Source organism: Eublepharis macularius, chromosome 5 (genome assembly GCF_028583425.1).
Source record: "Eublepharis macularius isolate TG4126 chromosome 5, MPM_Emac_v1.0, whole genome shotgun sequence".
Taxonomy (NCBI): domain Eukaryota; kingdom Metazoa; phylum Chordata; class Lepidosauria; order Squamata; family Eublepharidae; genus Eublepharis; species Eublepharis macularius.
The window spans coordinates 54409921-54421930 of record NC_072794.1 but is presented as its reverse complement, the minus strand read 5'-3'; the positions used below and the strand labels follow the sequence as shown (position 1 = coordinate 54421930).

Below are 12010 nucleotides of genomic sequence, written 5' to 3'. Positions count from 1 at the left end.
TGGCTCCTAAACATGATGCAGACAAATAACGTAAGTATAATACAGATTTCTGCACACAACAGCTTGATAAAAGCATGTTGGCAAAGTACTGTTTAAAAATTCATTATAGTGTTCCATTATAGGTTTCCAAAAGAAAATACGCTCAATTATGATTGCTATTAGTTGTACTGTTCACATGCTTTTAGTAATTACTAGAACAGTTTCTGTTATTTGAACATTAGCTCCAGTATCCACCATTGACTAAAAAACATGAAAACGAAAAGGTTGGCAATATTACGCTATCTAGCAATCAATTCTAAGAATTTAACATCTCTTCCACCACATAGTGGAGAAGTTTTACATATTATTTTCAGCATTGATTTAGATGTATTTAGGACACAAAATGCCCCCCACAGAACATGACCTTTTAAGCTGCCAAAGGACACCACAACGAAGAGACACTCCACTCTGACAACAATTCTCACTACATGGTGGTAGAACTGGCATCTCCCATCCACCCATGAGATAATGTCCAAGGTAGATAATCTACATAAAAGGCCTGTATGTGTCAAGGTCCAGATCATGTAATTCTTCCTCCCTCAAAAAAGGGACTAGTACAATCATGACAATTAGGTACCATGGAAAGGCATCTGCATGAGATGTCTGGTTCAAATGCCAACTTAGGTGAGCAGCCCATCCAAAGTCTACTAACACCTTAGTAAGTGTATACTAAGCAGCAGTGATATCCATTTGTCCTTTCTCCCCTCCAGTACATTCACTTACTCATGACTGAAATAATACTGGTATGATCCAGAAATTTGGAGATCTAGTTTACAGTATTTGTCAGAATCATCTTCTTTTCCTGTTGGGTTGTGCCATGACAGGGATCTGAACTTGTGACGATCAAACACTGCTCCAGGAGCCGGATAGTTGGTATACACTGTGACATGTTTGCCTTGCAAAGTGGGGCCCAGTCGGAACTGGAGCTCAAAACCTGAACAAAGAAAGAGAGTTGTTTGTTAGAATGCAGCATCCTCGTTCTGAACACATCTTCATGGTGTGAAATCCTTATGGTTTCAAAGCAGATTCATTCTCAGGAAGACTGTTCAGGAATGTAGCACTGAGTAACATAGGGTGCACAGCCTTTTTACAAACCTTACTCAGTCAGTTAATAAGCTGAGGATTTTCTCCTACATACAAATACTAAACACATTTGAATAGAACTAAGGATATTTTATTATGGGACCATAAACAGATCCTTTTGTTTTTAATGTGTCACTTCTAAACACTGTCATTCTGTCAATGATACAGAACACAGCAGAACTATTCTAAAATGGGACATAACAATCTCAGCGTGGTTCTTTCACATCATTTGGGGAAAATGCTCTTACAGCCAAGTAAGTATACTACAGATTGCAGCATTGGAATGCACTCTTAATCAGTTTCACCCTTGGAAATCCATTATTTTAAAGAGATTAAGACTGCACAGTTAGAAATCTACCTGCAATTAATATTAAATTATTTTTAAAAAGAGAATATTGAACTGAGTAGGGTATAATTCTGGGGAACTAGATTTGTTTTGAAATGGGAATCTTCCCTTCAGTTACTAGATGTTCTTATGGAAGCGAGTGTAAAGGCTATGGGTTCATTGCCGTGAGGTAAGCTTTGTGATGAGTAAGAACTCCGAGATCACTGAAGCAGCAGACTTATAAAATAACAAAGATTTATTTATGTACCAGTTGTTTTTAAAGAACTGATCAGTAGCAGAGTTTTTCAACTATTCAAAGGAGAAAACTGGCTGAAACACATAAAATTAAGCTGGTTATGGCTTCATATCATTATTTTAATTCCTGTTATTGCTTTCAAGGACAAGTAGGCTTTCACTGACCAGCCGCCAGGTTAGAACCTCTGACATGCACAGGGTTCTGCCCACATTAGCCGGTCCTCTCCTAAGAGTTAGACTAAAGGCTCCTCACCAGAGATGGGCTCAAAACTAGGTACTCTGTCCTCTCTCAGAGGGAGAGCTAAATCACTCTGCCATACTACCGGGCAGAGTCGAGGCAGCCCTGAACGAAACTGCGGCTGTATTTCCTTCCAATATTCCATTCCCCCCTCTGAAAGGTGACTGGATTCTGGAGCAGCATTCCCACAGGCTCAGGGACGAAACAGCTGAGTGGCTATTATTCTCTCTTTCAGAGGCTTGACAGCCTCCTGTCTATCACAGTATGCCATTTTCAAAACAACCGTAATTGACAATATGATATGTATTTTCAAAATAATTATGTTAAGACATGGAAAGAAATTTAAAAAAGACATGTTAAGATGGGATGGAGTACAGTTGTCCTTGTTGGGGAAAATATCAGTCATTAAGATGAATGTTTTACCTAGAATGTTATTCTTATTCCAGACAATTACCTGTGTTAACTTCAAATGTACCATTTAAACAGTGGCAAAAGGATATTTCAACATTATATGGATATTTCAACATTTATATGGCAAGGGAAAGAAACAAGAGTTTGGTGTAATGGTTAAGAGCACGGGACTATAATTTGGAGAACCAGGTTTGATTCCCCACTTCTCCACTTGAAGCCAGCTGGGTGACCTTGGGTCAGTCACAGCTTCTAGCTCTCTCAGCCCCACCCACCTCACAGGATGTTTTGTTGTGGGGATAATAACAACATACTTTGTAAACTGCTCTGAGTGGGTCTTAAGTCATCCTGAAGAATGGTATATAAATCGAATGTTGTTGTTGTTATTATTATTATTAAAATTTTACAAGATGTGAAGGAGAGAGGTGGCCTAGGTTTACTAGACTTGAAGGTGTATTATACTGCCACATGTCTAATGTGGATGAAGGAATGGATGCTTCTGAGAAATAAGAGACTCTTGACATTGGAAGGTCATGGCCTGAGATTTGGATGGCATACTTATTTGTGGTATGATAAAGGTCAATGCGGACTTCAAAAATCATTATATTAGGAAAGCCATCTTGAGAATTTGGAATAAATACAAACCAAGGTTAACACAGAAGACACCACTTTGGACTTCAACACAGGAAGCGTTTTATAGAAGGGAGATAACTACCAAATAGGGATGGTTGACTTATGGAGATTTACTAGAATTCTCACAAGGAGATTGTAAATTGAAAACAAGGATTTAATAGCTAAAGGTTATAAATGTTAATGGTTTTTCTATGCTCAACTTCTAGAAAGGTTCAAATAGATAAAAAATTATGGGGCTCTGATTATGAAAAGATAGAGTTTGAAAAAGAGCTATGTACAAATGACAAACGTGTTATTTCCAAAATGTATAAACTTTTATTGAAATTTGAAATGGAAGAAGAATCTGTGAAAGACTGTGTGGTAAAATGGGCTAACAATGTTGGGTATAATATATCGATGGACCAGTGGGAAAATATGTGGGTGAAGGGGCTCAAATTTACATTGAGATCCACACTTAAAGAAAATTTTTATAAAATGATGTATCGGTGAGTAAAGGTACGTCAAACAAATGTTGGAGATGTGAGCAACATGAAGAAACATTTTATACTATTTGGTGGGCTTGCCCTAAAGCTAATTTTTTTTTATCACAAATTCATAAATACAAAAAATGTTGAAGATCAATATACAATTTAAACCAGAAGAATTTTTGTTGGAATTAATGGATAAATGGTTGGAAAATCAACATGGTATTTTATTTCTATATATGACCACGGTGGCTAGGCTTTTATATGTGCAAAAATGGAAAAGTACAGTATTGCCTTCAATTGAGGACTGGATTATGAAAATGATGGAGTTAGCGGAGATGGCTAAACTTATAGCTCTGTTAAGAGATAAAACATTTTATTTATTTGTTTCAATTTATATTCTGCCCTCCCTACACTAGCAGGCTCAGGGAGGATTACACTTCATAACCATTTCAATAAAAGTTACATTTCAGAAAGATTAAAACTAAAAAATGGATACAATATAAATATTTAAAATTACAGAATTACAAAATTACAACAGCAGCATGAAAGTCAATCAGTCTTCCACCCAACTGTCACCAAAGTACTTGAACAGATAAACAGATAAGCAGTTAAAAAGTCTGGTGGTGGATATTCCTGATAGGGAGGGCCATGTTCTTTTCCAAAACGGCTGGCAAGGCCCAGCTCAACCCTGAGCATACGCCTGGTGGAATAGCTCTGTTTTACAGGCCCGGCGGAAAGATAACAGATCCTGCCAGGCCCTGGTCTCATTAGACAGAGCATTCCACTAGGTTGGAGCCAGGACCGAAAAGGCCCTAGCTCTGGTCAAGGCCATGTGTAGGGAAGCCATGTGTAGAGCGCATTACAGTAGTCTATCCTAGAGGTAACCATTACCTGGATCACTGTGGTTAAATTGCAGGTAGAAAGATAGGGAGCAAGCTGCCTGACCTGACGAAGATAAAAAAAAGAAGACCTGGCAACCGCAGCGACCTGGGCTTCCATTTGCAGGGAGGAATCCAGGATCACCCCCAGGCTCCTAACCCTTGGAACTGGCATAAGTACTGCCCCATCAAGGGTAGGGAGCCAAGGTCCCAAATCCACACTCCCGCCACTCAAGTGCAGGATCTCTGTCTTCATGGGGTTTAATTTCAGCTGACTCTGCTTCAACCATCCAGTCATGGCTTCAAAAGCCTGCCCCAGGCCATCCAGGGCCGAGCCAGGCCATCCGTCCATCAACAGATATAACTGGACGTCATCAACATACTGGTGACACCCAAGACCGAAACTTCACACCAACTGGGCGAGGAGGCGCATATAGACGTTAAACAATAATGGGGAGAGTATTGCCCCCTGTGGTACCCCGCATACCAGCAGGCAGCGGGACGACAACTTTTCCCCCAGCGCTACCCTCTGTCCCTGACCGTGGAGAAAAGAGACAAGCCACTGCAGTGCCATCCCCTGTATCCCCATATCGGCGAGCCAGTGGGTGAGAAGATCATAACTGACTGTATCGAACGCTGCCGAAAGATCTAATAATATCAGCAGTGCTGATCCGCCCCTATCCAAGTGTCTGCAAAGATCATCCCTGAGGGCAACCAGCAATGTCTCCACCCCATGCTCAGGGCAGAAATTGGACTGGAAGGATCCAGGACTAAGGTATCCTTCAGGAAACTCTGCAGTTGCCTCTCCGCCGCCCACTCAATCACCTTACCCAGAAATGGGAGGTTCAAAACTGGGCGGTAACTGACCTGGTTGGTGCAATCCAATGAGGGTTTCTTTAAAAAGAAGCCTCACCACAGCCTCCTTTAACACTCCGGGAAAAACTCCAGAGCCCTAGGACAAGTTGATAATAGCCTCCATGGAATCCCATCAACACTGGCCTTCACCAGCCACAATGGTCACGGGTTCAGGAGGCATGTGATAGGCCTCACTGTCTGCAGGATCCTGTCGATCTCCTCCCCAGAGAGTGGGCTGAAATGATCAAAAATCGGCCCTGAAGACGGCCAAGGGGCCTCTAGTTCACATACTGTATCAATCGTGGCTGGTAAGTTGTGGCAGAGAGACAAGATTTTGTCAGCAAAAAAGCTCACAAAAGGCTCACAGCTAATGTCTGAATTCAAATTTTGACTTCCTCCCCCCAATATGGAGACCAATGACGATACCACATTAAACAATTTTGCTGGGCATGAGCTAGTTGCTGCAATGGAAACTGTGTAAAATTCTTTTTTCACAGCCTTCAGTGCCATCTCATAGGATCTCATAAGTGACCTATAAGATGTTCTTGCCTCCTCGTCCTGAGATGGCCGCCACATGTACTCAAGCCATCTTAGCTCTCGCTTCTTCTGCCGTAGCTCCTCTGTATACCAAGGGGCTTGGCAAGTACAGAGGTAAAGAGGACGACAGGGTGCAATTTTGTCGATGGCTTCGGAGAGCTGGACCTGCCAGTCCTCCACCAGCTCATCCAACGAACCGCCATGGAGGATCGGTTCCAGAGCATTCTGGAAGCCAATTGGATCCATAAGTCTCCAAAGGCGAGCAGAAATTAGCTCACCGCCCTTGCGGGTGGTGGTGGTGGCGGCATGTCCAGCTAAGCCTTCAGGATCGAATGGTCTCACCATGGCACCGATTCTATCCCATCCAGAACCACATTCATCCCTATCCCGAAGATCAAATCTGGCATGTGGCCTGCATTAGGTGTAGGGGCCGATACAAATTGGGAAAGTCCTAGTGCTGCCATGGCTGACACCAGGTCTGCAGCTTGCACTGAGGCGGCATCATCGACTTGGACATTGAATTCCCCAGCATGATTAGCTTGGGGTACTCCAAAGTCCACCTCACCACTTCTAGCAGGCGCGACAGGGTATCTGCCGGTGCGCTAGGCAGATGGTACACCAGACAGCCAAACTTTCCTCAGCACTCCAAACTAGGCCCACACAATCAATGCCAGAGATCTCAGGGACGGGGAGCGGCCTGAAGGAGAAAGCCTCTCGAGTAAGGATTGCCACCCCTCCCCTGCAGCCACCCGTCCAGGACTGATAAAGGACAGAGTATCCTGGGGGGTTCAGCTCACCTAAGGCAACCATTTCACCTTCCCTCACCCAGGTCTTGATCACTGTCTATTTTTATGGTTAACTGGAAACCCCTTATTGACTTTCTGCATGAGACAAGGGAAAATGAACTGGTGATTTGTGAATTTGATTTTTAAGAAGATAAATTTGGGAAAAATAAATAGAAGGGAGCAGTATTGGAAAAGGTAAATTTTGGAGATATCAAAACTAAAAGTATAATGTTTGTTAAAATATGATAGGTGTTGTAGAGAAAAATGGAAATTGAAATATGTATTATTGTTTTTTGTTATTTCTAATCTTTGTTTTTCTTTTTTTGTATTCTTTTTTCTTCACTTTTTTCTTTTATTTTTTTGCCCTTTTTACTAGGCTTTTAATCTTACTAATAAAATAAAAATTTCTCACACACAAAAAGACAATATATGTATTGAGTTTGGGACTGCTCACACAATTCTATTTTCAGTATCAACTATGCATGCAGTTAAATGACTGAACGTCAACTAATTTATGGTTTAACTGTCATGGCCTGTGACTGTTGAATTCAAAGATGAGGGGGAGGAGTGAGAGGAGAGAAATGGGTATACAGCTGAAAACTATAACTATAGTCAAACTACTTATGCAAACAGTCTTATACAAACAAAAACCCTACTAATGGCTGATGCCTAGACTTTGCCAGTGGCCATATTCAAGAAAATCACAGCACTCATATATTCCACTTATAAAAGTCAACAAGGAATTATGGAAGTGCTTAGTTCAAAACAAAAGAAACAAAAAACTCCACCTCTGTATTTTCAAGCCTCTGTTCATTCAAAATAAATTACCCTTGGGTTCTACGACTTAAAATCATAGAATCATAGGGTTGGAAGGGACCTCTAGGGTCATCTAGTGCAACTCCCTGCACAATGCAGGAAATTCAACTACCCCCCCCCCCCACTGCCCCAGTGACTCCTGCTCCATGCCTAGAAGATGACAAATTCATATTCAAAGGAAGGACTTGTTGTTCATGAAAAACATTACTGAACTGAGCTCTTGAAAGGCAGAAAGGCAGCTAATAAATATTTTAAATACATAAATAATAAACGAGAAGAGGAAATTTTGCAACTGTTTTAGGATGAAGATTTATATTACCCAACCAATGGAACAGTGTCAGCTCAAAAGATCATGGAGTTACAATACATGAGAAGAAACATATAACCTGTGCCTATTATTTCAGCAAGTGTGGATAGTACATTATAACAGCATAGATCAGAAATAGAAAGCAAAGTCAAGGTTTCTGGAGTTATTACAGCATAATACAATGTTTACTCATAAATGAATCCCACTGTGTTACTGAAATATGTACAAAGGATTGCACCATTCTTAAACATAGAGTGACAGTCTTTATTAGAACCAACTAAACTGTCACAAAATAGCAAGCAAACTTAAAATTCCCTAGAACTCATAATCAGGCTACAGATTAAGGTGTTAACAGTTAATCAAAAACCAATCAAAGGGCAGGGGAGAGATTGGCATAGTTGAGGATGGCAGAAGGCTCAAGTCAAACCTAAAATTCTTTAGATAATACATACAAAGGACATATCTTAAATAAACTCATTTGTGCATTTGCCTTGATAGCTTGTTTACCAAGACTGCTAAACATAGTCTTGGCCACAGATGTTTGCCACTGGTATCTTATTCCACATGGTAAAAGTTATATGTAGTAAGAGAATGCCTTGCTCAAACTGGCTGCATGCCCTCTGTAATTCTGGCCCAAAAGAGGAACTGTGTGCATGCCCAGTTTTAAAATATCCTCAAACTGAATTTTCTTAGGCTGAATGACACCACAGATCAAAATCAAAAGCTACTTGTTTTTCTTGACAAATGCTACAGAAAACATCTGGCTTCAGAAACACAATTTATTTAAAAGCAATTAAGCTTTATAATCCCTAAAGTCCCTTGAAGTTAAATTTTTAAGATTCTTACAGTCCAATCCTAAGTATTTTTTGGAGTCTCATTGAGTTCTGTAGAACTTGCTTCCTATTAATGTTTAGGATTGCAATTAACTTCTGTTCTCTACAGGCCACATAAACACAAAGATTGCAGTGTGGGAAACCATGTTATCACATCCCACCCCTAAACAGTCACAGTAGTGGCAGTAGTAAATATGGTTTGCAGGGGAGAAGTGGCACTCAATCTTTCCCCCATCCATCACCTTTCCTGTGCAACATGCCCATTATTTCTCTCCATTTCATGCAACAAATAAAACAAAGCAGTGGCCAAGGAGATTACAGGAGTAAAGCATCAGGGGAAAGGCTAAACATACTTTCCCCACACGGCACCCCCTCTAAAGAAATTATGACCAGTGTTACTGCTCTGAGTCTGCTGCCAAACATTTTGTTTTGGCCCTTAATAAAAGTTAGTGGAATTCTGAAGCCCAGTACATATTACCATGATAAAAAGTATTAAGAACTGTAAGGGGAATATTGAATTCATATGCCATTTGACAAATCTGAAGTTATTTGTGGGGGAAATGGCAAAACTTGATTTGTCTTCTTAATGTATGACACATGATTTCATGTAGCCAGTTTCCTGCTTTCCTAAGTAACTGTATCCCTTGCCTCCTATACCTGAGCACCATTCCTGAACACTTAACACTGTGCACCTCTTCATCCAGACTCCTCCTCAGTATTCATCTGTTTACACAAAGCCTTTGGCATTTACACCTCAAGCTGGGGTGCAGTTGTCAGCTCCCGGCTGAGTTCCATGCAACTTGTTCTCAAATAAGCATGCACCAGATTGCAGCCTTAAATTTCATTTTGGTGGCGGTGGTGGGAACTTAGTACATATAAATGCATTTGCATACATCCATACTTAACACCTTTGCTTCCCTCTTGCTTAGGTTCACCAGCCTCAAGGTAGGGCATAGAACTCCCCTGGAATTACAACTGGTCTCTATACAGCAGGGATCAGTTTCCCAGAGAAAATGACTGCTTTTTAGGGTGGACTATATGACATTATAACACAGAGGCTCCACACCCAGAATCTCCAGGAATTTCCCAACCCAGATATGGCAACCTTAGCTGCTGATGTTTCCCCCCACTTGCAAAACTCAGGCTGCCAGCAGCTGGGATGTAATTTACTTTGTAAAGCATACACACTGATTTCTATAGCACTTTTTTCTCCACCAAAAAGCTGGGAATACCATACATGGTTCCCCCTTCCTGTTTTTATCCTCACCACACCCAACTGAGGTAGAATTGGTTGAGTGATGGTCCAAGATTCCACACGCAAGTTTCATGGCAGAGTGGGGAGTGTAAGGAAGGCTGGCTGCAGAGCACCGTTTGAATCCCCTCTTGCATGAGGCTAGATTCAGATCCAAAGCAAACAAAGCAAACACACATACAGCCCCTGACCTTGTTCCAGCCGGAAGAGGGTCTTGTCCAACTTTTCCATGTCGTTGAGAAGGAGCACTCGGGTTTGCTTAGCATGGGACATGGTGGCTGCCTGGCGTTTTCCACTCTTGCAAGCGACAGAAATGAACTTCCGAAAGACAGGAGTGGCCCCTAACAAGCAGAAGAAAAGCACACACAAGCCAACCATGAAATACATAGAGCAGAAGGAGAGGAGAAGGGTTCACACAAGGGTCACCTTGAAAGTCCTCAGGAGAATCAGGGAGACTCACATTTTTGTCTCCACAGTCCCAATAAATCTTGGCAGAGAATTAAAGAAGGGGCGGGATTGTGTGTATGCAATAGGAAATATAGTCAAGGGAATGACAGAAACGCTCCTTCCAAGAGGCTGGCACTCTGGGGACGCTGCAGGGCATGCAGGCAGGCAGGCAGGCGCACCGGGAACCTTGGAGGGTCTGCCTGCCTCGGGAAGGGAGGGAGGAAGGGAGGGAGGGAGAAGGCTCTGTCCCTTTCGGGCCGGCCACACGGCTCGGCGCCTGTCACTCTCCCCCCCGCACAATGCGACCTGTCCTGGCGCCACTGAATACCTCCCCACCCACTCGCCCCCATTATTGTCTATAAATATAGAGGCCAGGCCGCCCTTCACTCACCCGAGGACGCAGCAGCGGCTTGCGGGCCGAGGGGGAAGCTGAAAGAGACAGGCCCAGGCAGGAGGGAGGGGAGAAGGGCAACCCGAGAGGAGAATCTGTCCCCTCCGGAGAGGGAGGGCTCAGCCCCGCCCGAACAACTGGCAGGAAGGCAGCGACGCTAAGGCCGGCCCTTTGAGCAGCGCGCAGCCCGCTTGGCCTCGCCCCCTCTTCCTTCGCAAGGCAAGCGCGGCCTGCGGCGGGGGGAGAGAGCAAGGCAGCCAGAGCCGCTGGGAGGGAAAGGCAGAGGGGCAGAAGCAGGCTCAGCCCGTCCTGAAAGGAACCGCCGTGATAGACGGTGTAAAGCCGAAGGGAAGCGACGAGAAATTTGGTGGGGAGTGTGATTTTTTTCAGAGTGGATCGGTCAGGATGCCTGGAGACAGAAGGGTCTCTTTCTGTGGCGCTGATGACATTTAAATGCACTATGGGGTGAGGGTTACAGATAAGACTGGTCAAACTTGGGATCCATAGGTTAAGGCTACATAACAGTTTTGCTCAGTGTTGTCAGAAATTTTTAAATTAAAAAACGCTCGTAGTATTTCCTGCTGAGCCTCTGAGCATGTGCAAAAAGCCACTGCCATCTATAGATGGAACACATTTTTAAAGACTGAATACTTTTCAGGGCAGAAAGGTATTGCCTTTTGGAACGATACTGGCTTTTTAATTTTTTTAAAAAACAACAAAAGTAGGCAAACACATATTCCTTCAAGCCAAAGGATCCAGTACCTTGCTTATGTCAGATTCCAGAGAGAGGGGTAGCCTGCTAGGCTTTCCGCCAACACCTTGCTCCGATTATAAATTTCACACTCAAAAGCCACGGCAGTACCTTCTATTAGAACCCACTAAAACACTGTGCAAACATTTGAGTTGTCCAGAAAACTATTAATCAAACAGGATGCTTGGAGAAAAGGAGTGGGAGAGAGATGGTTCAGGCCATAATGCTGAGACCTGACATAATGTACATCATATGCAGGATGTACTTTCGTCTCAGTTGGTTAGCTGAAACTGGTAAGTTGCATCTTAACCTTCTGGGAGGAAGAAGGAAATTGTGGCAATCTCCATCTGAGACTTTAAAAACCAGTAGCTGGTCAAACACCTCTAGTATGAAACAAAACACACAGGCCCCTGTGTTACCAAAAGGGAAAACATGTCACTAGTCATTAATATTAACAAAACGGAAGATTAATTTTCATTCATGGACTGCTGAGCACTCAGCTTCTCTGATTTTTTTAAAATTTATGTCATTTATAGTCTGCTTTTCTCACTGAGACTCAAGACGGATTACATAGTGTGAGATTAGTACAATCAGTATCAAAGACATTCCAATATAGTGTCAAGGACATTTCCATAAAAACTGTCATAGGATTTTATAAAGACATAGCATTAGCAAGGATCTAATACAGAGTTGAAGAATTGCTGAAACAG

The 12010-nt window shown here is 42.5% G+C and overlaps 1 protein-coding gene across 3 annotated transcripts in view; it reads right to left on the bottom strand.

Annotated features, from left to right (window-relative positions):
• The window catches only part of AGL (amylo-alpha-1, 6-glucosidase, 4-alpha-glucanotransferase), a 56838-nt gene extending 46236 nt beyond the window's left edge, over positions 1-10602 (bottom strand). For 2 of the 3 annotated variants that reach the window (XM_054979576.1, XM_054979574.1), the window contains exons 1-3: positions 10172-10202; positions 9903-10052; positions 763-973 (exon numbers count right to left, since the gene is read on the bottom strand). In XM_054979576.1, the coding sequence (XP_054835551.1) occupies positions 763-973; positions 9903-9984 (293 nt within the window). In that variant the 5' untranslated portion in view covers positions 9985-10052; positions 10172-10202. Of the gene's footprint in view, positions 1-762; positions 974-9902; positions 10053-10171; positions 10203-10549 lie in introns of those variants that run through there. The other variant, XM_054979575.1, reaches the window with a different exon arrangement.
• Positions 10603-12010: the final 1408 nt, after the last annotated feature.